The 26,791-nt window shown below is 38.3% G+C and overlaps 1 protein-coding gene across 5 annotated transcripts in view; it reads right to left on the reverse strand.

Moving 5' to 3' along the window:
- Nucleotides 1-1,753: 1,753 nt before the first annotated feature.
- Nucleotides 1,754-26,791, reverse strand: part of MGAT4C (MGAT4 family member C) — a 452,908-nt gene continuing 427,870 nt past the window's right edge. For all 5 annotated transcript variants that reach the window (XM_087766034.1, XM_087766033.1, XM_009476625.2 and 2 more), the window contains 3 exons: nt 11,019-11,174; nt 5,637-5,784; nt 1,754-3,789 (listed from right to left, as the gene is read on the reverse strand). In XM_087766034.1, the coding sequence (XP_087622160.1) occupies nt 2,633-3,789; nt 5,637-5,784; nt 11,019-11,147 (1,434 nt within the window). In that variant the 5' untranslated portion in view covers nt 11,148-11,174 and the 3' untranslated portion in view covers nt 1,754-2,632. The remainder of the gene's footprint in view (nt 3,790-5,636; nt 5,785-11,018; nt 11,175-26,791) is intronic.

A 26,791-nucleotide genomic window follows, 5' to 3' on the forward strand; every position in this document is an offset into this window, starting at 1 on the left:
TCAATAAAATATGTATTCTGTGAAGGAGGAACTGGGACCCATGCACTAAGGTGAGCACTCAAAACACTAGCTAACAGAACTTCATTCTTGCCTCTCCTGGAATAAATGTATCTTTAATTACTTTTTCCAAATCAACTCAAATTCAACAGGAAGAGTAGTGCATGCCTCTCATTCCCAGCACATACCACTATCCACACCCAAGGAAAGCTTCCTTTGAGGGCATTCACATCGGCATTTGTGGGTTTCACCCTCTCAGACTGGTAACAGCCAGATGACAGTTCTCACTGCTAAGCTATGATATCGAAGATGAGACTTATTACTACTGTTGTTTTAAAAACAAAAGAAGTTTTGTTCAGCTCTTAATTCAAATATATACCATTTAAATTACTTCAGGCTTATGTTGAGAGCATTTAATTTGTACTAGCCATTCACATTGTGTATGGTTTTGATTAGAAGAACATTTTAAACCTTGGAATTGAGTATATTTTCCATTCTAATTTAGAAGATTTGTTTGGACATACTGTATTTCTGAATAAAAGTAAAGGTAATGTTCCTGGTTAACCTAGTTATGTTTGCTTTGGCACTAATAGTTAATGATCAAGGAAAGGAAAAATAGAAGAATGACAGTTCATTAAAAAATTGGTGTTGACTAATGACTAATTATCAACTAATTATTTTAAAATCATGAGAGATCACTGTTAAAAAGCAAGTCCTTCGTAAGTATTTATAACCATTTGAGAGTAGCACGTATTTTTCATTTTAAAAAATGGTGTTATTTTCCTTTTCAGATTGAACATGTATACTGCTTTTAATTAATTTCACTGAAGATATGTATCTGAAGAATAGAGATTCAGGTGTGTATTAAGGAAGAAAGAAACAAAGACTTTCTTTGAGAAGAGGATGCTTTTCTGAATTATGTAGAAGCATGTATCAGAAGATTTAGTTTAAAATGTACCTTACCTCTGTACAGGGGGATTTGCCAAACCTGGAAATGAATTTACCAGGATTTACGAACCTGGAAAAGCAATCGCACTGCTGTTTTGTGTAGATTTTTTTAATAAGGTACCCTTCTGAAATAGCCGTGTTAGGTTTGGATGTACTGAGTACAGTAGTTAGTTCACTCTTGGTCAGTGCAAGCATTCTTGAAATTTAATCCTTGCCTTCCAGGTTTAACTAAAACCCCTACATGCAATTAGATGATAACAACAGTATTCATGAGAGCGACAATACAGTGTTCATCTGCGTCACACTTGATACTCATGGATTTCTTAGTGTGTCTACTAAGAGAGTATGGAGAATTTCTTAGAGGAAAAAACCCCGTAGATTCTGCTAATCCAAATGTATGCATCTGGTATAAATCATATAGCTATACAGCCTCCCTGTGTGATGCACTAAAAGCCCAGAGCTGACACTGAAGTCATGAAGACTGCGGGAACTTTTCTGCTGATTGGCTAAAGCCAGGCAAAATAACCTTACAGGGAATAACCAGAGGCAGTGCGAAGATGTCTAAAAAACTAACATGATCAGGATTAGAGAACTGAAGAAAAAATAAAAACATATTAATTTTTAATTAAATCAAGATTCTTCAGTTTGCATCTGCTCTGTGGGCTAGAGATCATCCAGGAAAGACTGGTGATTACATTCACCTCCAACTGACTATGCTGGTACACTTTACATTTGTATCATACATGGACTGGACATATAGATATGGAAGGCTTAACAGTCCTTGGAAAGCATGCTGCAGTATTCGCTATGTGCAAATTTCTCATGGGGAGTTCTGTATATTGTGAAGGAACAGAAAATGTTGAAGCTGATATCTGTTAAGATGCCTGTCTGAGAGAACAGTGTTGCCCTTGAGGTGCTTGGGTTTGATACCGACATCTGTACTCAAGCAGAATGCTTGCTCACTATGAGGCATTTTGTTCGCATAAGGAGAGTAAATTGGTCCCCTAAGTAATATAGAATCCAAGTAGTGCTCGTTTCAGTGAAAGGACCCAGGAAAAAGAGCAAAGGATATTTGTTGAGACAGAATAACAGATGCAATTATCTATTTTTTATATAGTTGTCATGTCAGATTTATAATTTTACATACATTCCCTTTTGAAAAGAAGTTGCAACACTATTTTCTTACAGTGCTCAGAATGAAACTGCCAGTTTCAGGACACATTTCCTTGTCACAACTGCCTTTAAAAGAAACACATCACCAACTATTGTACAAATGCATACTACCATAACATTTTAAATTTATATGTGCGAAGGTGCAACCCAATTTCTTTTCACAACTTACTGGTCATAACTTTAAAAATTTTGGTAATTATAGGATGTTCTGTTTTGTTCTGTTTAGTCCAGCAGATTTCTCTTACAGAGAAATGATAATAAAAAAGGGGTTCAAGATCTCAAGAGTGGTTTGAGAACTTTGCATTTCCTATAAAATTCAAAATTTTCAACAAATAAGTGTTTGTATATTGCCTGGCCAAACTAGTAAAAAATAAATTGCTTTGCTTGTTTTGTGATTTCCCCAGATTTTCTGTGTCTCTAGTAAAGAGTTGGAAATAAGTCAGTTTTTCTGGGGAATGGCACCAGCTGGGACCCAGCTGATTGTATGCACTCTACCTTCTCAGGTGGCTTCGCTTTATTGATTTGGTGTTTGTGAAGTCCAGACGCTAATGCTCCTAATGATCAGCCATTCTTTTTGACTTTTGGTAACAAGTATTCTCATGCAGTTAATATCAAACAGAACTTTGTGCTCTACATCTGTTATTTCAAAATTCCCATTTTTGAATTCCCCTAGTCTCAAGTAAGTAGTACATTGTCTCCCTTTTTTACTCCCTACAATCTTTTCTCCTACTTCCAGGGCCCCGTGATGCAAAATGTCATTTTGCCGGTCTTCAGTTCCAGTGACAACTTTAATTTTACTGATTCTAATGGGTTTTTCAAATACAATCCCATAGAAGTCTCCAGTAGAAGGAGCTTTGCCCCAGAAGTACTCATCAATGCTGCTGTAAGCCTTGCTTGCCTCATAGTTTTCAAATACATTCATGTTGGTGTGCAAGTTTGCAGGTGGGTTGTCAGGGATATCAAATGATTCCTCTTCAAAATCATCATCCTTTAGCTTGTTTTCAGCTCCTTTGTAAGATGAGTAGTATCCCATGTGCTGGAACAGAGATGGCTTAAAACGTATCACTTCCTTTTGAGCTAACAGCCCACGAAAGTGGATGAGCAGCCAATCACAAGGCATTTCTTGGTAAAACATCAACAAAAAATGGGCCAGGCGTGGGAGGTCATGGGAATGGTAAAGCTTTCCAATGTAACCCAGTTTGGAGAATTCCAAAGTCACCCAGTAGGATCCTTCTCGTGAGGTAATTACTTTCTTAACAGCAGTCAAAAAGTTCTTTGAGCAGCGAACGTCATCTTCTAGCATCACATAATAATCAGAAAGATTAGCACAAAAGTTAAGAAGGAAAGCATAATCTACATTTTGTTTGGATCGAAACTTCACACGGTCCTCTGGGTCATTGTAATTTCTCTTGAGGCCATCCAGTACAGGATAATACTCCTCAGGGACGTGAATAACTATTAATCTGCCTGCAATTATGTGATGTGCAAATTTCTGTGAAATATCCTGGACCATCCCGTCACACCAGGCTGAGTCAAAATCTGCTAGCTGCACTACCACTGCGATTTCTTTGAGTTCCTCATAACTTGACTGCTCAAATATGGACTTGATGGTCTCAAGCAAGTAGTTTCCCTTTTTCCTTTTCACAGAGGATAGCCCAATTGTAAGATACCCTGTACAAAAGACAATTCAAACAAAACCTGATTATCTGACGTTGGAAACGATTTCACCACAAAGCTATCCCCCAGAGTTGTGCTCATATTAAATAAACCTTTTGAATGGTGAAGCCTGAGAAATTTGGTATGTGAACTTATTAAGCTGCATGCAACAAAGGATGTCTATTGCCTTTTCATGAAAGAAGAGTCGTATTGCAAGCAAATAGACATATGGAGGCTATTGCATTAAACATTCACTTGTTAACTGCAAGGAATGGCATGTAGTGGACAAAAGCCAAAGCAATGTGCACATATATGCCTGGTAGAGGAAACCACATAGACAATGATAAGGCTGTAAAATCTGCTAAAAGAAAGGGGATTATAAGATTCACACAATATTTTTAAATCAAGTAACTACAAAATGCAGCACAAAAACGTGAGCTATAGATTAATTGCCAAACTTTTATCATTTTAAGCACTCTACAAGACTAGTTACACTTATGCATAACTTTACAGTTTTATGAATGTTGCATGGATAATTTCTTTCTTTGCGTTAATTTTTAACTGAATTTGTCCAATTTTTCCTTGCTAATAGTTCTTCTTCTAACCCTCTTTCAGGACTCATTGAACATTTTACAGGGAACATCTTTAGATATTATTCTAAAGGAGAAGAGAACTTACTACTGCATACCTGTGTTTGTATAAATAATTTTTAATGCTGTTATATCTTTCTAGGGGGAGATGCATCTTAATTATAAGGGAAGAATTTTCATCTCTGCTGTTTTGGAGTCACTGCCATTGCATTTTACCAGCAGTACACATATTTTTTTTTTCAGATATTTGCTAATATATCTCTATTTTTCTAACTTCTGATGTAAAAATTGTAGAGACTTTGTAATTGACAGGGCATACTTCAGTTGAACCTACCCCAACTTTATTAAAATATTATGGTTTATAAAAGATAAAAAGTGATTCAGAGTTTCCCTTGAGGCTTGTCTGTTCAAAATGCAGTTGTACAGTGAAGTACAACCTCCAGAAGCCATTCACAGCCCCAGATTTCTCAAATCTAATTTGAACAAACTTTACTTTATAGCTTTCTATGAAGATCAACAACTCACAGATGATTTTATTTTACCATCTGTGCTTGGACTTCTGAGCCTTGTTTATGTTTGTGCAATGATTGATTTGGAACCCAAAGGACACCTGTCTAAAAGCTAGGTATGGCCATATTTCACTTTGAGATGAAAGTCTTGAACCGTGCCTGAAGTCAGAATAACCAGATAGTCCATCTGCAGATCGCTGCGAGAAGAATCCTCCTTTACTATCCCCATAATAGCACAATTCTCCTCCCTCCTTATCACAGCTAAAGGAACAAGGAGATCTATTCACAGCTGCTGTACTGGCAGAACAGGGGACCTGAAGAGTGTATCTATGTGATCCGAAGCATACCTTAAATTGGAGTTATTCGTTATACAGACAGAGGCTGACAGTATGCTCTCAGAGGGTGGTTACAGAGCACCACCAGCACATATCTTGCTCCTGCTTCCTGAATCATCTCCCTCTGGCCTGGGGGGAGATCCACAAAAATATGCTCACACAGACCATCCAGGGGCTGCCTGCAGGACAACTATAAATCAGGCATTTGGTCAGAAGGTAACCAGGCTGTGGTCACTAGTCACTGCTAGGGCTGAACTGGCAGCTGCCCAGGCACTGCTTATGCAGGGAGAGATAGCTGTTCCATGAACTCTCTGAGATCGTCACTGCTTAACTCATACCCTCTTGCCTAGAAATACCACAGAGACTATATGGATTTCACCCATTTTTAAATTACCGCATTTCATAACATTCAGATTGCAGTTACTTACTTTTCCTTGGCAAAGGCGTGCCAGCTAGGTAGCGATAGGAAATGTTTATAGATCCTGAGAAATTAGACAAATCTTTAAAAGTGTGAACATAGCGCTCTGGGTTGAGCTGGTGCGTGGCTGTTTCTCTGATTAATTGCTTGTCCCCTTCCTATTAGTGAGAAAACAAAAAGAATAGGAGAGGGAGAGAGACAGACAGAAACACATTTGTGAATGCCAGCCAGAGAGGAAACACGGACAGGCAGGTTTCCAAGAATAACATTTTTCAGTGTCAGCTTTCGTGAAAGCATGTAGATGTCACCTCATTTTTTTAAAAACCCATTACTGAATATCATACATTTTTGGCTACAGAAAATCTACCATAACCCTTCAGATTACAGTAACAGGAAAAGAAGAAAAAATATTTTCGACAAAATCTCTGGAAAGGTTGCAAACACTAAATTATTACCAAAAAATGCTGTGGTATTCAAAATAGGGATAAGAAAGCATCAGTCAGCAACAGATGAGATAATTTTCATAGATGGTGAAGTAGGGGAGATTTTTTGAAAATGTTTTCAGTGATTAAAAAAACCACCAAAACTGTTGCAAAGGAAAGACAAAACTAGATCCTGGCATCTGGCTCATTTTGCCACTTTTCTGAGTAGGTCCAGCTCAGATTAGTGATAAGCAGAAATGCATATGATCATTCAGACAGCCAAAGCCTTCTCTGGATTTGGTGAACACTGATGGTATAGAAAAAAGGCAAATTTATCATTATGCCTCTGCTTCCTGCCTCCTTCTCCTGTCTTTTTCTTCCAAGACGCTTCTTGAGCCATAGTAAAGTCACACAAGGGAAGGAGCGACTTCATCAGCGGTGTGCTATCCATAAGGTACGTTGGGTCTCAGGGAAAATCTGTTCCTTAGTCCTTAAGAAAACGGAAAATATTTAACAGGTTGTAGTGTCATGAGACTGAATTTAAAGGTAGGAATGCTTATCTAATTTACACTGCTTGATTCTAGTCTGATGACAGGCCAGTGTATGAATGAATTCATTTCTTCTGCTGTAAACAGTATGTTAATGCACTAAAAACTTCCTGATCTGTCATTAAATGGGAGCATTGTGCAGTGATAGTACTGCTGCTAACAATCACAGAATCATAGAATGTCCTGAGTTGGAAGGGACTCACAAGGATCATTGAGTCCAACTCCTCTCCCTGCATAGGACAACCCCAAAATTCACACCATATGCCTGAGGGCATTGTCCAAATGCTTCTCAAATGTTGTCAAGCTTGGCACCATGACTACCTCCTAGGGGAGCCTGTTCCAGTGCTCCACCACCCTCTGGGCGAAGAACCTTTTCCTAATGTCCAACCTAAACCTCCCCGGCATATCTTCCTGCCGTTCTCTCGGGTCCTATCATTGGTCATCAGGGAGAAGAGATCCGCGCCTGCCCCTCCTCCTTCCCTTGTGAGGAAGCTGTAGACCACGATGAGGTCTCCCCTCAGTCTCCTCTTCTGCAGGCTGAACAGACCCAGTGACTTCAGCTGCTCCTTGCACGGCTTCCCCTCTAAACCCTTCATCATCTTTGTGGCTCTCCTCTGGACACTCTCTAGTAGCTTTGTATCCTTTTTGTACTGTGGTGCCCAAAACTGCAGACAGTACTCAAGATGAGGCTGCATGAGTGCAGAGTAGAGCGGGACAATCACCTCCCTTGACCAGCTGGCAATACAGTGCTTGATGCACCCCAGGACACGGTTGGCCCTCCTGACTGCCAGGGCACTCTGTTGGCTCATGTTCAACTTGCCGTTGACAACAGCAGCCACAGAAACAGCACTCATATTTAATGGTATAAATATTCAAAATTGTGTCACAGATATATTTTATAGCACAAAGAAATATTTCTGTACATAGATCCTAGGTTCATTTTAAGTTCATTATTTTTCTTTCATAGAAGTAGTAAATAATCTACTTCTGAGCTTAGTAAAGATCTTTGGCGGACATCCAGGGGCATCTACCTGCACTGTTATGCTCTCTTAATCTGCAGTGTCTCTCCAGTAATTCCCTTCTAGTGCTGCTATGCTACTTTGTATTTGCTTATAAGTTATGAGAGGAAGGTTTATGTTGAGCAGATTCCAGATTAAAATGTAACTCAATGGGCTAGGAAGAGAATGCACCAAAACTGCAGGAGATTTTCCATGAAACTTGTCAAATGAAAAAAAAAATGGGCTGGTCCAAAAACTTTCTTTTTTTCAAACCAGTCTTTCTTTGATGTCGGAACATCATGTGTCATTAGTTCCAGAACGGAGCACCAAAATTCTTTGTTTCATAAGAAGGTTTCGGAATGGAAACCTGTTCTGCTGAGGTTTTTCTACATAAAAAGTTTCAAAATGTTTAGAAATAGAGAATGTCAGGACCAAATGTTTTGATTTTAACAAGAAAAATATTTAAAATGACCACAAAAATTTTCCTTTTTTTTTTTTTTCTCTTTAAGAAATGCCTTTTGTGGCTAACAATCTTTTTGTTAATTGTTGTTGTTTTCATTCCTTTGTTGGATGAAAATCAAAACTGAAATATGGACTTTTCCAAAAATTTGAAATCTGGTTCTTCTACCTCTAGCTACTATGCAGAGGTCAGTGAAGCTGAAGAGCTTGATTAGCTCTCTTTAGCTGTCTTCTCTAATTTTTTCTATGATGGTTCTGGCTTTTGCCTGTTAACTAACCTCTCACTTACATTCCAGTGTTTGCTGGAGATTGGAAGGTGCCACGGGAAGAAGTGTGAGAAGTTCTCCGTTCTTTATAGAGATACTCTGCTCTGCTAGGGATGCTGTGTCAGCTACAATACTATTGTTTTCATAGTGTCCAAAATAATGATTAGAAGAGTGCAGAAGGCATGCTTCACTTACAGTTTACTTACAACTCAGATTACGTATAAAAAAATCACTGCAAATCATACAGATATGGTGATCTAGGTTATATTAATTCAGTACGTCTTCAAAATGTTTGATCAGATGTCTTACACACGCTGCAGAAGAAGCATCTTAAACTGCTCTGCTGACACACATGCATCAGCACTGTATACCCCCATTAAACATACTTAAACAATTTTGGCATGCGGGCCCTTACTTTCTATTTCCAGAGCAAATGCTGTGCAGAAAACAGTGAAGGGATTCTTCAGTCATACGACATTCTCTGAGCAAAAAGGGAAGGTTCTCCTCTCCCTTCTTAAGATTTGCCACAATGAATCTCACTTTGTCATTCTAGCTTGCTGAAAAAGGCCATTCATCTCATCCTACATCTGGTGAAAGAGGTGCCAGCCCTGCATCCCCTTGCACAGCCTCTTCTCTGAGACTGGGAAGAGAAACTTGGGGTCACTTGCACCCTTCCTCTCTCAGTTACCTTCAGGAGATATTCCAGCAGGAGAATCACTACAATTAGAAAGTCGGAGGGCCTTTGGGCCTCTGAGAACTTTCAGATTCCTGTTCCCTGAGAGGGGCTGTTTAGCCTGCTGTTCTTGAAAGCTATTCCCCAGTGTCTCTCTCCTCACCACCAACACTGAAACTGCTTATCGTTTACCTCAGCAGAGAAAACACACCAGACAAGTTAGCGGAGCTGTCAGACATGGTCAGGAAAGTTGAAAATAAAAATAAATAAATAAACTAAAAAGTCAACAGCCTAACACATTTGAAAAATGCTTGATGGACCATAAGGGTATCAAGAGATCTGGGAGAACTGTCAGGAGACTTGGCAAGAGACTTGGCTGGGAGCTACATGAATGCAAACATGCCAGAACTGTGGTGAGAGAAGCAATGAAAGAGAGTGGATTTCTAAAAAAGGGGGAAAAAAGAGCAAATTAAGAATAAGACATGGAGCTATCTGGGGAGCTGGCAAATAGGACAGGAAAAGATTTCAAAAACAAACCAAGAGGAACAACATTAGCAGTGATAAGAAAAGTACTTTCAGAAACATCTGTGGGACTTTGAAGCAATTAGTGAAAGGAGAAGAAGCATCAGGGAAAATACCACTGGGGGAAAAAAAAAATGTGATAAGCCAGGTCAAATTTAATCACAACCAAGAAATGACGAATAAATAAAACATAGTGGAAAACCTTAGTGCAAGTACTGTTAGAGAAAGCAATATGTCTGTAGTGGAGTAACATGCTAGAAGCATGGGTTATCTTTTCAACAGTTTAAAAAGTTGTAGGATAGTCTTAATAATATTTACAATATTTTTAAGTAATGTTATAAGTATAATATTTTACATTAAAATTACTAGCAAGTTGTCTATGGTTTTGATAAATTAATGTAAGGATTTTACTATTTATGCATTGCATGTTTTTGAAACTATGATGTTGTTTTTCAGATCCAACTGAGATTGTACTTCACCTTTCAGAATATTGGAAAGGCCATACTGTCCCAATTAGATCAATCAGACAAAGAAGGGTGGCATAGAGAATCGGAAAGCTGCTCAGTAGTTCAATTCAAGTTCAAGAAAGAGGGCTGTCTAATCATATCGCAATGTTACATATTCAGTTTAGTCATTTTACTATTTGCAAGTTCCACTCATTAAACTACCATGTTCTTTTGCTGGGCCCAGTCCAACCTCAGAGGAACTGGAAATTCAATCCATTAATCAAGTCTTCAGAGCTTACTTGGCATTCAGCACTGAGACACCCATAGGTTACATATAAATTGTAGAGTTATGTTACATTGTCAGTAGCATACTTGTTGAAATTCCTAACACAGATCTTTCAATAAATCTTTTTTACAATCATAAACTTGCACTTGGTATCATTTATGTCTAATTGTTAATGCTGTAGCACTGAACCTGCTAGACTCAAATCTGGGATACAGGAAGTGAGAAAAACACAGAACAAAAGCACTTAAAAGAAATTATTCATGCAAGGAGCTTGAAATATATGGAATCAGTGAAAGTTCTCTTCTATAATTGTACTTCTAGAATATTGTTTAATACAGTAGTCACAGGTGAGATTTTCAGTGTGGACTGAAAAAGCTCCTAGCTCACATGAATATTTCAGATTTAGATGATTTTCAACATTAAAATTGAGGGAAATCCAGAAGTATGGAAAATACAGGGGATGTTTTAACTCAAAGGAAGATACCTGATGGAGATGTCTCCGTGTTTTGTTACATTCATTTTCTCCTATACTTCCAATAAACAATGACATATTTTACTTCCGTGAAAAGGAGTGCTAGGATCTTACTGACGCACCCTGGATGCAGTATATATTGATAAGATGGCTTCATCATAAAGGGCATATTTTGAGGATACTTCATTGCTAATAGTACACTAACAGAGGAAATAGCAGGAATTATGAACTTTATTGCTTAACTAGGGATGTGTCCTGTTCTGTCTTTTCAGGATAATTTCTTTCATCTAAGAAACTTACCAAAACATAACCATCTTCAATGTACAAGTTCATGAACAGCAAGCAAACGACAAGGACTCCTAAGAATGACACTGCTGATCGTTTCCGCAAGCATCTCATTTTATCAAAATATTTCAAGTTTTGTCTCATGTGAAGAAAGGCATATAGTAGTGTCACCTATGAAAGAAAACCAGTGTTACAAGAACTGCTCATCTGATAAACATGACAGCAAAACAACTTACCTTCAGATGTATCAAATCCCTTCAAACACGCATAGACTATACCTTTTAAGGTGGAATTAATTTAATTTAATCATGGTCATCTTCAAGTTTAACATACAATCTTAACTATAATTTAAGCTTTCTTGGTTTTTTTTTGTCAATAAAGAAAAAAACATACTTTATCCTACCCATTTTAGGCTGGAATTATGATATCACTGTGGCAGGAGTGCATTAGCAGTTCAGTTTCCCGTGTATAACTGTCAGATCCCAACTTGATGTCAAGAGAAGACGACGTTGTGCGCTTTTTCCCTGTGTACCCATGTCTCCTTCCAAAGACAGCTCAGGCCAACAGGCAAAGAAGAAGCTATTGCATGATTCAGTATCATTGCCAATAAGAGAAGTCTGGGTACCAGAACTGCCAGGCACAAATGAGGTACCTTCCCTGCAGTGAGAAAGCAGTAGCAAGACTGTGCAGCATCCCTTAGCCTTAGATCTCTGTATTAGGATGGAAAGACTCTCACTGGAGGTGTCATTTTCTCCAGAAGAAGAAAGGTGGATGTCTACCTTAGACCAGACACATCTAAGGAGAGTATTGGAAAGTCCTTACTGCCCCAATTAGATGAATCAGACAAAGAAAGGTGTTACAGAGGATCAGAAAGCCACTCAATAGTTCAATTCAAGATCAAGAAAGAGGACTGTCTAGTCATATCACAATGTTACATATTCAGTTTAGTCATATTACTATTTATAAGCATTAGCCTGTGTAGGACTACAAGTGTTTGCACAAGATCTGGCTACAAACTAAAGAAACAGACTCCAAATCAGACTGCCCAAACTCTGAGGGATTCTTAAATAAAAAGTAGATTATAAACTCATGATTTATGTTCTCACTTGTTTAAGTGCAAATGTATTTTGGCTATTGTCCATAACATTGTCTGTCTATCAAATTTAATATATTGAAGTCATGTACAAATGGAGAGTTTAAAACTAGCCTATGTGAAGTAGTAAAGAGCGCTGCATGTGGAGTGGTTAAACTCTACATTTATATACCTTGATTTCTGAAAGAGCTGAACGTCTAAACTGACATAAAGTAGGCCCAATTAAGAGTTCCATAAAACATTTGTCATGTCATATAGGAAATTTTCTGGACTAATAACAAAAAATCTTCCAAGTGCAAAATTCAATCTACATTTGCTTTGCTAAACTGATTAAATATATCTAACAGTATAAAATATGAGTCCATTAGATGCTAGAGAACAGGGAGGTAAATGCATCAAGTATTAGTAATGCAAACATTTAACTGCAAGGTTTTGTCCATCTAGATTCAAGATGAACTGCAGTAAATGGACACTGGTTGTACACAGAATGATTTTAAAATCACTATGTTGAGAATAAGAACAACTTACATGTTGCACTAAGGAAAAAAAAAAGAATTAATAACAATACATATTTCTGTCCCTATTTATTTGAGGGTGATCTGAATTTCAGCGGATTGATTATCCTGAAGCTGAAAAAGCCCAATGTAGCTATTTTTTAGTTATGGCAACAATTTCCTTTTCCTTAATATCTAATGAAAATAAACATCAGGAAAGAGCTGTCAGGGCCATGAATCTCTAAACTCTTGCCCCCGTCCCCCCCCACCCCGTGACAGCACAGCGGTTGCTGGGTGTCTGTGGATTCCAGCAGGCTGTTGTGGAAATGAAAGATTGCCCCTGTTTTAGAAAAGTCCATGTTACACATACAGTTTGGGTTTAAATTTGTTTCTTTTTTTTTCTTTTTCTTTTTTTCTCCCAGCATAACTACTGGTTTTCAAAGCAATACACTCTTTTAAAAACTTATCAGAGGATCACCGGATGGATTAAATACTGACACCTCTCAGAGAGTGGTGTGAACTAGCCTGACTATTGAAGATTCAGATCGACACTTCCACCCAGGTGAGGCTGGAGGAACACAAGACTGTCATTACTAATGCTGCTGTACAGAAAGAGAAGAGCCCAGTATGGCCACTGCTCAGAGGAAAACACTTGCATTTCTTATGTTGTGTTCACACACAGTCATTACAACATTCTTGTTTTACAAAGAGAGTTCCTGAAACGATTGAAAGCAAAACACTGTTCCAGTGATGTTTCTTTGTTCATAAGACCTATTGGTAGGCTCATACCAACTGAAAGAACCAAAGGGAAGCACACTCCAGTTAGGGTGCGACCCGTTACAGGCGCTGCGTCACGGAGGAGGCACGGGCGCTATCACCGACACCAGATGGCACTGCGGACGCGCACTTGCGAGCCTTCAACGTGCTCCTAAACCTATTCCTTCCAACCAGTTTGTCTGAAGGTACTATTTGGCATTCTTATACTGTAAACCTTTAGCTAAAAATGTGCACAGACTCATACATATATACATAGAGAATTCCTTACGTTTCCTAGAACTACTGCTTCTTGTAGCTCCATTTCCAATCTGTACCATTGCATTGTGGAGCACTACGCAAATGAAATTTGCAAGGAAAAAAAGGTAAATTTTGCCTTTTTTTGCAGGCGATGTCAGTCATCTTTTGAAAAATAGTCTCAGAACTTTCCACAGTGAGACCCCTGATGTTCTCTAAGACCATTTGAGCAGAATATTCACCATTACTCAAAACTAAGACTCTGATACTGAAAAAAGACTTCAACTCATAATTCAATTCTGAAGTCACAGCTTTGCTTGAAGATTTTATGCCTTCATTATTCATGCACAATTAAGTAGCTATCAGGATGGTATAAATGCAATTTGTTTCATAAAGCTGGCATTAAGCAGTTAAATGTAATAATTAATAAACATACATGAATTATAAATCTTTTCCTTTCTCAATGAGATGTATTATATCAGTCTCTTCAGAGAGATCTGTTCAAATCTCAGATCCCTAAATATGTGTTTGCCATCACACATACATGTTCAGTTTTACATAGTAATATGAAACTATAATTCTTTTGACTTTCTAAAATGATACAACAATGAAAAGGCAGTGAGCTAAAAACTTCAATGACATACATTTACAGTGTGAAGTAGCTGTTCTTTATAGGATCTGCAAAGGTGTGAAAGCCATGTAAAAGCCAAGACTGATTTTCCTGTGATGATGTGATGCTTTCTCTTGCAGAATTTGCAACACTCAGAAGAATTTTAAAAATTGTTGTTTTAAAAGCTAATCCCCCATGACCTTCCAGTAAGGTATTGGCTACCTAACCAATACAGTGAATCTGCTTGTACCTACAGTTGTCCAGAGATGTAGCAACCCAATCATCTTTGTATTATATTCTGGTCTGCTTGAGTGCTGTGCCCCAGCAGCTCAAGAAAAGTTGCTTATTTGCAGAGGAAGCGGTGGCGGTCAGACATGGCAACTGCATTATTTTTATACTATAATATTTACAAATCAGGCATGCAGCTTTGCCTGTCACGGCAGAGTCTGTGTTCCAGGAGGTACAGATCCACTGCCACATTGATTATATCACCAAAATCCATAGATAACACACAAAAACCCATGACTGGGTTATTAAACCCCTTATGAACTTTATTGCAATCTCTGATTTGACTAAGACACTCAGAAGCAGGTATTTCATTCCTCAGCCTTGTGACATACCATTCCACCATTGTGTAACTGAATTGTTTTACTTGCAGTTCTGAATGCTTGTCCAATTTGTTTTTCAGCTTTTCTTTTTGGAAGGCTGCACATGATGCCTCAAGGATTGCATTCAGTCTTCTTTACAAAGTCACAAAGGGAAGGGAAAGGAAACGGAGGGGAAAGGGAAGGGAAAGGGAAAGGGAAAGGGAAAGGGAAAGGGAAAGGGAAAGGGAAAGGGAAAGGGAAAGGGAAAGGGAAGGGAAGGGAAGGGAAGGGAAGGGAAGGGAAGGGAAGGGAAGGGAAGGAAGGAAGGGAAGGGAAGGAAGGGAAGGAAGGAAGGGAAGGAAGGAAGGGAAGGGAAGGGAAGGGAAGGGAAGGAAGGAAGGGAAGGGAAGGGAAGGGAAGGGAAGGAAGGAAGGAAGGGAAGGGAAGGGAAGGAAGGAAGGGAAGGAAGGAAGGAAGGGAAGGGAAGGGAAGGAAGGGAAGGGAAGGGAAGGAAGGAAGGGAAGGGAAGGGAAGAGGAAGAGGAAGAGGAAGAGGAAGAGGAAGGGAAGAGAAGAGAAGAAGAAGAGAAGAAGAAGAAGAAGAAGAAGAAGAAGAGAAGAGAAGAGAAGAGAAGAAGAAGAAGAAGAGAAGAGAAGAGAAGAGAAGAGAAGAGAAGAGAAGAGAAGAGAAGAGAAGAGAAGAGAAGAGAAGGGAAGGGAAGAAGAAGAAGAAGAAGAAGAAGAAGAAGAAGAAGAAGAGAAGAGAAGAGAAGAGAAGAGAAGAGAAGAGAAGAGAAGAGAAGAGAAGAGAAGAGAAGAGAGAAGAGAGAAGAGAGAAGAGAGAAGAGAGAAGAGAGAAGAGGAAAGGAAAGGAAAGGAAAGGAAAGGAAAGGAAAGGAAAGGAAAGGAAAGGAAAGGAAAGGAAAGGAAAGGAAAGGAAAGGAAAGGAAAGGAAAGGAAAGGAAAGGAAAGGAAAGGAAAGGAAAGGAAAGGAAAGGAAAGGAAAGGAAAGGAAAGGAAAGGAAAGGAAAGGAAAGGAAAGGAAAGGAAAGGAAAGGAAAGGAAAGGAAAGGAAAGGAAAGGAAAGGAAAGGAAAGGAAAGGAAAGGAAAGGAAAGGAAAGGAAAGGAAAGGAAAGGAAAGGAAAGGAAAGGAAAGGAAAGGAAAGGAAAGGAAAGGAAAGGAAAGGAAAGGAAAGGAAAGGAAAGGAAAGGAAAGGAAAGGAAAGGAAAGGAAAGGAAAGGAAAGGAAAGGAAAGGAAAGGAAAGGAAAGGAAAGGAAAGGAAAGGAAAGGAAAGGAAAGGAAAGGAAAGGAAAGGAAAGGAAAGGAAAGGAAAGGAAAGGAAAGGAAAGGAAAGGAAAGGAAAGGAAAGGAAAGGAAAGGAAAGGAAAGGAAAGGAAAGGAAAGGAAAGGAAAGGAAAGGAAAGGAAAGGAAAGGAAAGGAAAGGAAAGGAAAGGAAAGGAAAGGAAAGGAAAGGAAAGGAAAGGAAAGGAAAGGAAAGGATGAATTTTTTTACATAGTTGTTATTAAATTTTGCATGTCTCATGGTCTTCTTATACAAGATGAAAAAAACAAACTCTAGGTTGTGATACACATTTGAGCTACGGTTGGTAGTGAACTGGAAAATTATAATGGATAGGCTATTCCATGCGGCTCAGATAGACTCCCAGCAAGATTCACTGTCTGTCTTACTGAAAGCCTGAAAGCATGTATAAAATGTTTAAGGCTGACAGGCAGGATGTTTGCTGTCACTGGCAGAAGGGAAGTAAAAACTGGTCTGAGGGAAAGGAAGGTTTAACTCAGAGTGAGGCTAACAAATCCAGAGGGTAGAGCTCAGGTTTTAAGCTGCTCATAAGTACATTTTTTGGATGGCTTATCATTGTGTAGCTCCACATGCTCAAAATAAATGGTTTAGAGATTACCATGTCTTCTGGAATTTATATTCTAGATACAGAAATTTAAAAAAAGAGGTATATAAGTAGGCAGATTACTTAAAATTAATACTGATAAAAGGAAGAGCAAGAGAAGTGGGTTCTAAAAAAGGATTTGAAAGGCATATTGATCCTTGACCCACAGAAAGTGAAAGATTATTTCAAACACTGGTGTAGCATACAGTTATATGCAGACCTTAACAGTTTGGGAAAAGGAATGAGAGTTTGGGAGGAAACAGATGCTTCAACTGAGGCAAGTTACCAAACAATACAGAAAAGTAAAGAGCTTAAATTTGATGTGGGTATTGGAGGATAAATTGTCTTTCCTGTCTGACAGCTTGAGAGTGACATAAAATGGAGCCACAAAACTTGCTTTGGCTGTAGCGCTCTGAGCAAAATGTAACGTATTTCTTCTGGCGTGGAGGAGTCAAGTCTAATCAAGGGGAAGAAATGACTAAGAAGTGTGAAGACATATTGACTTAGACGGTAAAGCACTATCTAATCCATCACTGGATGGATGGCAGTGTATACCACTGGATATATTTTATCAAGTATGTTGTAGTGTAAAAGATGGGTTTTAGACAAATAGTATAGACAATGAGTTAATTGGATGTGGAAAGACCCTGGAAGGCAAAAAAAATGACAAAGAAATCTGAAATAGCCCTCAAGTTCTGCTCCACAGAGACAAAGCAGAGGGGAAAATAAAACAGCATGGACATGAAGAGGGAAGAGACAGCTCACTGGTAATATCCAGAGAGAGTGAGATTAGAAGCTTTTAGAGATACAGGAGTGGGGGTTTAGGCTGCATCAGAAATACAGGCAGGAATGCCTAAGCATGGAAAATAGCACTGGGCACTGTTCAAAGGAAAGAATTTATAAGAAGATGAGGGTAGGGATTGAGTTAAATAGATATTCAATATATTTTATCCATTGACTTATCAATGAATGAAAGAAATACATGGATACAAGCACCGATAGATTCAACAGCAAGCTAAAACTTTTATGGACAATTATCGTACAGTACATTTCTATAGTATGTGAGTACAGGGATTATCATGTACTATGGGCTGTCAAGCAAACCAAATTCCTTGAGTCTATTAGGCACCAAATTGAATAAGCTAGAGGGACACCCTGGTCTGAAGACACTCCTGCAGATCTCAGTCCCTTCACCTAAAGAACAGACTACATGAGCTAATCTCTCAGCAACACTTATTCTGTGGGCTAGCTTTTGCCTCAAGGTCCCATAGTCTCTTACTCGAGGTGTATATCTAAGAGCTTGTCCTTTGCCAAAATCAAGTACCCTGGACATCACCGTTGTAATGGAATTGCACAGAGATGTAGACAAACATATGAAAAGAAAATCAACGTGATTGACCAAAGGCAATTAGGATTAATGAGAAAAGTCTTATCTGACCCTGTCTAAATCTGGTCATGATTTTCTCTACAGCACAACCTGTAGCCTCATCTAACAGAAACATGAGTAGCTTTTTCACAAAATCACAGAATGTCTGAAGTTGGAAGGGACCTCCAGAAGTCATCTGGTCCAAACCCCCTGTTCACGTAGAGCCACCTGTAGCTGGGTGCCCAGGACTGTGTCCAGGCAGCTTTTGAATATCTCCAAGAAGGGAGATTCCACAGCTGCTCTCGGAAGTCTGTGGCAGCGCTCCATCACCCTCACAGTAAAAAAGTGTTTCCTGATGTTCAGAGGGAACCTGCTGTGTTTCAGTTTCTGCCCATTGCTTCTTGTTCTGTCACTGAGCACCACTGAAAAGAGCCTGGCTCAGTCTTCTTTGCACTCTCCCTTCAGGTATTTATATACAATGATAAGATTCCCCTTAAGCCTTCACTTCTCCAGGCTGAACAATCCCAGCTCTCTCTGACTTTCCTCATAGGAGAGATGTTTCAGTCTCTTTTAATCATCCTTGTGGCCCTTCGTTGGACTATCTCCAGTATGTCCATGTCTCTCCCTCACTGGGGAGCCTGGAACTGGACAGAGTACTCCAGGTTTGACCTCACCACTGCTGAACAGGGGGGAAGGATCATTACCCTTGACTTCCTGGCAATGCTTTGTCTAATGCAGCTGATAGTACCATTTGCCTTCTTTGCTGCAAGGGCACACTGCTGGCTCTTCTTCAACTTTCTGTCCACTACACTCCCCCAGGTCTTTTTGTGCTAAGCTCCTTTCCAGTTGAGTGGCCCCCAGCATATATTAGTGCATGAGGTTGTTCCTCCCCAGGTGCGGGACTTCGAACTTCTCCTTGTTGATGTTCATGAGGTTCCTGTCAGCCAATTTCTCCAGCCTGTCGAGGTCGTTTTGGATTGCAGCGAGACTCTGTGGCATATCAGCCACTTCTCCCAGTTTTGTGTCATCTGCAATCATTGGGTCATTTGTAATCCTGATGTGCAGGAAAAAAAAAAAAAAAAAAGCCTCCATGCAGTTGCATAAGTGTATGACTAATGTGGACCAATTATTTGGTGTAACCTTAACCCAAAGGTTATGCTAGCCACTGAGTTGTCATAATCCTTCTCCATCCTCTTCTTGCTTCACAGTGTCCGTGATCTGTCAGAAGGTGGCGTTACCAGTGGTGCACAACCCTGAGAAGCTTTATATGATGAGGAGCAAGGAACATCTTTTGTGTGAAGTATGCACTTCTGGGGAGATACTCTCTTGTGTAGTTTGCAATGGACCTATGTCAGGCATTGAAAGATGTTTTAACATGGCATCCTTACATATTGTTTCGCAGAACTTACCTAATAATATGCATTTGGGGTGTCCTGCCAAGATCAAAAAGCAATGAATTTTTATTGGGTGATTTCCAAATAATTTTATTTTTTTTACAAATAGCATTGCTGAGTCCTTTATCCTCTACTTAGACTAGGTTTAAGTATTTCAGAAGAGGAAAAAGTCCATTTAGAAAGGTGGCTAACTGTTATAGAGCAACTCTCCAACTCATGAGATTCTGCCATATAATTGATTATTTGCACAAAGTCATGTGTCTGTGACACTCATGGTACCCCTGGGAAATAATGTAAAATAGGTTAGGAGATTAAATGCGAGAAAATTAGTTTTCACTGCCCATATTACTAATCTTTTTCTAAGTGTTTTGTTAAGACTTTCCACTGAGCACTCAGACAGCAGCTTCCTGATCAATGAAATAATTCATTCCATAGAGAAAGCTTAGAAAACTAGGTGTGGGTGTGTGGGAGCAACAAACGGCTTATTCTTTTTAAAAAACGCAACAAACTTCACTAAGTTTTGATGAATAAGCATCTATAAAATGAAAATAATTCTTTACAAAGTGCTACATTTGTTGCTTTGTTTTTTTAAATGCTTTGTGTGCTGAACTTCATATATTATCACACACAAAATATACTGTTATGATCATTTCTTTTCAGTAGAAGCAATCCAGTGTGGACAAGATGAATCCAAAATTTGTCATCTTCAGCTCTGATTCTCCAGCCAGATTTACTAGCAGAAATCCAACTAAAATCTCTGATGCTATTAATAGATTTACACACTGGTAGCCTTGATTGCATTTATATGGTTTTTAACAAGAAAGAATTAAAATTATTTTTGCTGTTCAGTGGACTTTGCGATTTATGGGCTAGTCTAGCCTTGATCTATTGCATTAATTGATGTTGATTGTATAACTAATGGAGATAGTTTTAGAGGTACCATAAAATCTGAAACATGTTATCTTGCACTGTAATGCAATTACATCATGCAAGCTAAGCAGGATCTGTAGTGGGAGGGGTTAATAGATGCTGTTGCAAGTATCATCACTGTTTCTGCCTTCTGAGTTAATGCTAGATTAGAGACCTTGTAAATAAATGCTTCACAGAAAGGAAGCAGACCAGGTACACTAGCAGCTTTCAATTGTCATGATGATGATTTCAAACTTAATCATCAGATTTCCCATAGACTTCAGAAAAGTGACTCTAGGCAGAGTGAGAAGAGGCCTCGGATGAATAGCTACATGTCAAGCTAACAGGCATTTCAGATCCATGAAGGTGAGTAACACAGGATCTCTGTGAGCACATGGGCTTATCTAAAACTGCTTTCAGTGAGCAGGGCCATGCTACCATAGATCTCTGTGACCTGTCAAGTAAAACTAGTTCCATTTGGGTAGTGAACATCTCTCCAAAGCCTGCATACTTCTGCGTGCATCTCTCCGTGGAAATCTCTGCTATCCAGTGAGCAGCTGGAGCCTCATTTCATTAAACTGATGCATCATTATTCAAAGGGATAGTACAAAAAGAGAAGGGATTACTACCTCTGCTTTGTAGCAGATTAGTTTCCAATATTTTTAGGAGATGCTTATCTCATTTTGCTTCCAGTTTCAATTTATCTGTTTACTAACATTATGTTTGGTGGTATCTGTTAGGTTGTGCCAGAGACAATTTTGTAACCTAAGCAAAACACTTCCCTGCCCCTGCCTTTTTTTAAAAAAAATCAACCCTAAAGAAAAAAACATCAACAAAATGCCTGGATGATATGGCCAACTTGCCAGGTGTGGTGAATAGACTTTCTTATCCTTAGCATATGACAAACATTATGATGAATAAAGTCTTAAATGACCTTTTTGACTATTCTGTATGTCACTTATTATAAATAAACTCAAGCCATGGCAATAAAATACTATTTGCTATCAAGCTTTCTAATGGCAAAAAATGTTTTTTGAATTTTTTATTTTTCCCAAGAAATACTTAAATAAACAAAGCTTGGTAGCAGGGAGTGAATAAATCTTAAAAAAACATCTTTGATCATTTTCTCTTAAGTGTTTTAAGGTAAACTTCCAACCCACTTTTTCTCTGAAGAAACTGTAAAATATTGCTTCACATTAGTGACAGAAGGCTTTCATTTTTTGTGTCTTAAATCATATCAATATCATAAAGATATGGTGAAGAAGTAAACCAGTTATTTCCATTGAACGCAATACACGGACAGGAAGGAACTTTCCTCAGTATGGTCAAGAATAGGTTTGATAAATCTAAAATATGCACTTTCATCATCTGTTTTTCTCATTTTTACAAAACCAGTAACTACAGTATAGTTTGGGGAGGAAAGGGAATTTTAGACTTTGGGGAAAAAGAAGTACAGTAAAAGAGCTGCTCACTAAAAAATTTACATTTCTTTGCAAGTAAAGTTCAAACAAGACCAATTGCTAATTTAAACTTTTAGTTGGTCCTATGTACTAGGAGTAAAGTGAAGCATTTTTACTGAGAAGAGAAACAGCCAAAATATCCATAATATCTTAAATAAAATAAAAATGCAAATAATAGATATAAAATCTCCATGGCAGGTTGAAAAATAATTTGATTTTTTATTCTACATTTTATATCAATTCTTAGCTTTGCCCCCTTGTAATTATGCTAGCTCTCTTATTTTTAAATAGCTCCTGAAATCCAGAAATGAGTTTTACGGCAAGTCTTATCACGCCCACCACTTTGCTCAGACTAATTCCTTCAGAGCATCTACCTTGCAATGTTATTCTGAATCCCCTCTTGTAGAGGCTTCTTGCTGCCAGTGATATTATAGAAAGCTTAGGGAAACTAACAGTCTAACTCAGCAATGATATGAAATGCTACTTTAAATGCTTGTAAAATCTCCAGTACCCTATGGTTTTCTAATGAATTTTGATGTAAATAGATTTAGTGACCCTTAATGACAAGAGAGATGGAATCTTTTCAAACAAGGCTCCCAGGAATGACTACAACAGAGAAGCACATAATAACTTTGTTGATTGATGCATGAAGTCCTAGTTCCTGAGGTGACACTTCAGTTCACTCCTCCATTACTGAGTTTTGGGAAATATGTCTACTGGACATATGCCCCATTGTCTGAGAACTCATTGGAGTTGTTTTTCATTGTCTTCTTAGAATGGCATTCACTTGACCAAACACAGACACCTATGATGTGAATGTCTGAGCTAGTCACACTAAGGCTCCGTTTATAACCAATGCAGAAAAATAAGTATTTGTACAGTGATTCATCTTACTGAAAAGTCACTGTCTAAAATATATCAGATGAATTGTGCCCTAAAAATGCCCATTTCTCTTCACTGACTACAAAAACAGCCTGAGATGGCCGACTCAGATACAGATACCAAAAGGGAGGAATTCCATTCACATTTTGCCTTAGTAATTTCTTTGTTTCTTTTGCTGCCTTTTTAGGGACAGCACATAAATAATAAACCACTGTCTCTAGCTCCAAAGCAAGGACCTACAGCATGGACCTACACTTTTCCTGAGCACACAAATGTCCTAATTCTGACAATAACACAAGGTCAGATCCTAGATCGTCCCCACCTATGACACTTACTGGCACATCTTGCCTGCAGTAGACTGCTGCAAGTTATCCTCCATTAAAAAACTTGAGTTTGATTGTCTATCCCACGACAGTTCCCTTTATGCATCTCACGAGCCAGTTCTCTGACTCCTGGTATCAGTCTCTGCTGCTTCCCCCCGGCTTTATCCAGAACATAGTTTTGCTGCTGCTAGTTTCTGCTCAATAGATTCATCACAGTACAACACAGAGAGGACAGACTATTACCTGCATGCCCCACAGCAGGATCCTAATAGCTGTACTGCAGGATATTTGAAAGTTGAAAGAGATACCCATTAAAGGGCTTAACAGCCACAGTGGACTCATGCCCTCAAGTTGTGTTAACGGGGGAAGTAATCTATGGTCTGTCTGTATCTTTGACTCACCCACACTACCCAGCAAGATCAGAAACTCAGTTCATTCAATGCATTCAAATGAAGCATCTGATTTTAAGTAGAATAAATTCTGTGTATGGCAGGAGAGTAAGGCAGAGAGCTGTTTCATTTCAATGCAGCAACTGAACTGAGATTCTGATCTTGCCAGATACTGTGGGTGCATTGTCAACTGTATGCTGATGTGTTTTGGCTCAAAGTTTTGTGGGTTTTTTTTGGGGTAGAGGTGGTTCATGCCCACTGAGGATGAAATGCTGGTTTTACACTTACATGTTCTTGGAGTTAGGGAAGTTTTGAGTTCATTCTTGCTAGCTTCTGGAATAAACTTTGGACAGTTCATATTGTTGTTAATGCTGGATGTCAGCTAACTCAAAAGAAACAATGCTTAAACAGAGCATTAGTGTGATCTCTGATTTTCTCAGACCCCATCAAACATACAGGGCATTTTGAGGACTAGTTTTACTTTTATTAAAGGTACAGATGTAGCAATCTGGTATCATCTTCCTGACCCAAACCTAAATAATTATACTCTGTTGGAAACATGCTACAAACACTCAAGGTGCATGTGCATGTTAGCGGGTCAAAATAGTTTCTATAAAGTTTATTAAGATCTTACTGGCTTGCAAAAGTGAGAACTGTCTGATTTCATTCTATCCTTCTCAGTGTTAGATTCCAATTTATATTAGATTCTGAACTTTTTCTGTAGTAAACAGGCAGATATAGAAACTTCCAGAGGGCAACATACCTTTCCTAAGCGTTTAAAACAAGCAAGCTGAATTCAGTTATTCCCACTAATGAGGGAGAAAGCACAAAAGCAAGAGCAAGAGCAAGAACTTCAGTTTTTACATAGCTAAAATGAGGTGACTTGAATATTATCTACTTCAATATTTGGCAGCCACATCTCTAGGACCAGTAATGACTTCACCAGACAGATGAAAAAAGAATGCGCCCTGAGTTTCCAGTTGCTGGAGAGCTCCAAACTTAACAACCAGTATGGTAAATACATGCAAAAAAGTATTTGGAAGATACATAGAAAAAGGAAGAGTTAACATTATTTCTTGGCTCTCTGGAGCTACAAAATTCTAAGCCAAACTGAAGAAAAATTGTTACCGAATATGAATAAAATGAATTCAGAAATGCTAGTTTTCCTTACTTGCACGCCTGCTTAGCAATTTGGATCTAAGCAAATGCACAAACCCACTAACTCCTTAGACATACTTTTTCACCTCCTTAGTTAGTGCTGTTGTATCTTTTCAAAGTTGTATCTACATCAGAGTAGGATATGTGCAAAAAATCAAACCCCAAATGTAAAACATAACTGCAGGAAAATTGTTTCATTTATTGATTTCTTGAGTGAATCTGTATGACGATAAAGAGACTGAATGAAGCATTATCTTACAGAAGCACCAGTTTAGACCACTGATACGTCTGAACCCTTGCAGAAAAAAGAATTTTTTTTTTTTTTTAATGGATTGGAGTCTACTCAATAAAGGAAAAAAAAAAACATAACAAACTGCAAAGAAAATTGAGGTTCTTGTAAACTCATTTTCTAGTAGTTCTGCATTCCTTACTGCTAACCATGTACATCAAAGGAGGAACATGGCATCTGTAGTACTCCTGAGATGCCTGAAATCCCAAGAAAAAATAAACAAATTGCATTATCCACCATGTCCAAAAATTATGGGATAGCTTTATGGTTTTACTGGACCTCTGAGGTTCAGTTAAGTATTTACCTTCATGGAATATCACTGAAGGAAGTAAATTAGCCTGTTTGTTTAATTTTTTCTGGACAGTATACACAGCAGTGCAGTGAAAATATGAAAGGGACCAAATATTCTTTGGATTTGAATATGCCATATGGGTTCCATGGAATTCCAAAGAAGTCAAAGGAATTTGGAGAATTTTGATTTACACCACACCAAAAAATTCCAATCCAAAATAAAAAAAAAAAAAGAAAAAAACCTATCAATCTTATTAAAGAAAATATGATAATAACATGGGGTAAGGTGAAAATGCTTATATTAGAGCTTCTTTTGTTTTAGAAGATGAAGTAAGCTGTCCAATTGATTTCAGTGAACTTAAAATCAAGTACTTAAAGGTTATCTTTCCTTTTATTTTTTCCAAATCGACGCTAATACAAGCAGACCACAGTTAAACAGAAGCCAATAGGAAAAGAGTTATAGTATGACAGGTGAATTCCATGTTTCTAATGTTAGAAGAACAAAAAAATGTCACACAATGGACTTTTGCAAAATTTAACCTCATAAGGATTTGAAAATGAAAAAAAAAAAAGGAAAAAAAAAAAGGAATGCTTCTTCATGTGTTTAATCAAAAGTATTTTCTTGTCCACTTTCTGGGAATTTTCATTTTCTAAAATAAATGTTTGCCAATCAAGAATTACTAGAGTCCTTTAAGAACTTATCTCAAACCTGAATTTTAGAAGAAAAAAAGATGTATCTGGCCTTCCATATTATTAAATATTTTGAACAGATAAAATTATTTTTAAAGGAATAAAACCAACCAAAATTTCTCTGGTATCTATATCCTACATTTGCAGATATCACATTCACAAAACAATGTTTTCTGGTTTTTTGTTTGTGGGCTTCAGAATACAAGGTTGAAAAGAACAAGTGACAAATATCCATGATAATATGGTCTATTGTGGACCTTACAGCTATGAGTCAATTGCTCTACAGGAAGTATTTCTTGAACCTCAGAAAAGATCAAGTATGTGAAATCACGCTGTTGATCCCTTCCTGAAACTTTTGAGTCTACACAAGGGAGAAAGTGACCCATTGTGTTAAATCCACAACTCAGTTCACTCCAGCTGCACATAATAAGAACATATCCCATCAATCTGGACCTTAAATCTGATGGAAGAGATGAAGCTTAGATAAGTACTGGGTTTGTACAAGTATACAGATACTGATTTTGCAGAAATGATGCAGTGATGTTTCAGAGAGGGCTGAACACTTTCAGAATTCCAAATAATTAAAGTCTATTTCACAGAATCACAGAATGGTTGAGGTTGGAAGGGACATCTGGAGGTCATCTGGTCCAACCCACCTGCTCAAGCAGGGCCACCTAGAGCCAGTTGCTCAGGAACATGTTGCTGTAGGTTGACCTTGGCTGGCTGCCAGGTGCCCACCAAGCTGCTCTGTCACTTCCCTTCCTCAAATGGACAGGGGGACAAAATACGAGAATAAAAGATCATGGGTCAAGGTAAACACAGGGAGATCACTTGCTGATTACTGTCGCAGGCAAAACAGACTGAGCTTGAGGAAATTAATTTAATTTATTGCCGGTCAAATCAGAGTATGATAATGAGAAATAAGAACAAATCTA

Source organism: Nipponia nippon, unplaced genomic scaffold (genome assembly GCF_047370975.1).
Source record: "Nipponia nippon isolate SJK-2023a ecotype South Korea unplaced genomic scaffold, ASM4737097v1 scaffold_3, whole genome shotgun sequence".
Lineage (NCBI taxonomy): Eukaryota > Metazoa > Chordata > Aves > Pelecaniformes > Threskiornithidae > Nipponia > Nipponia nippon.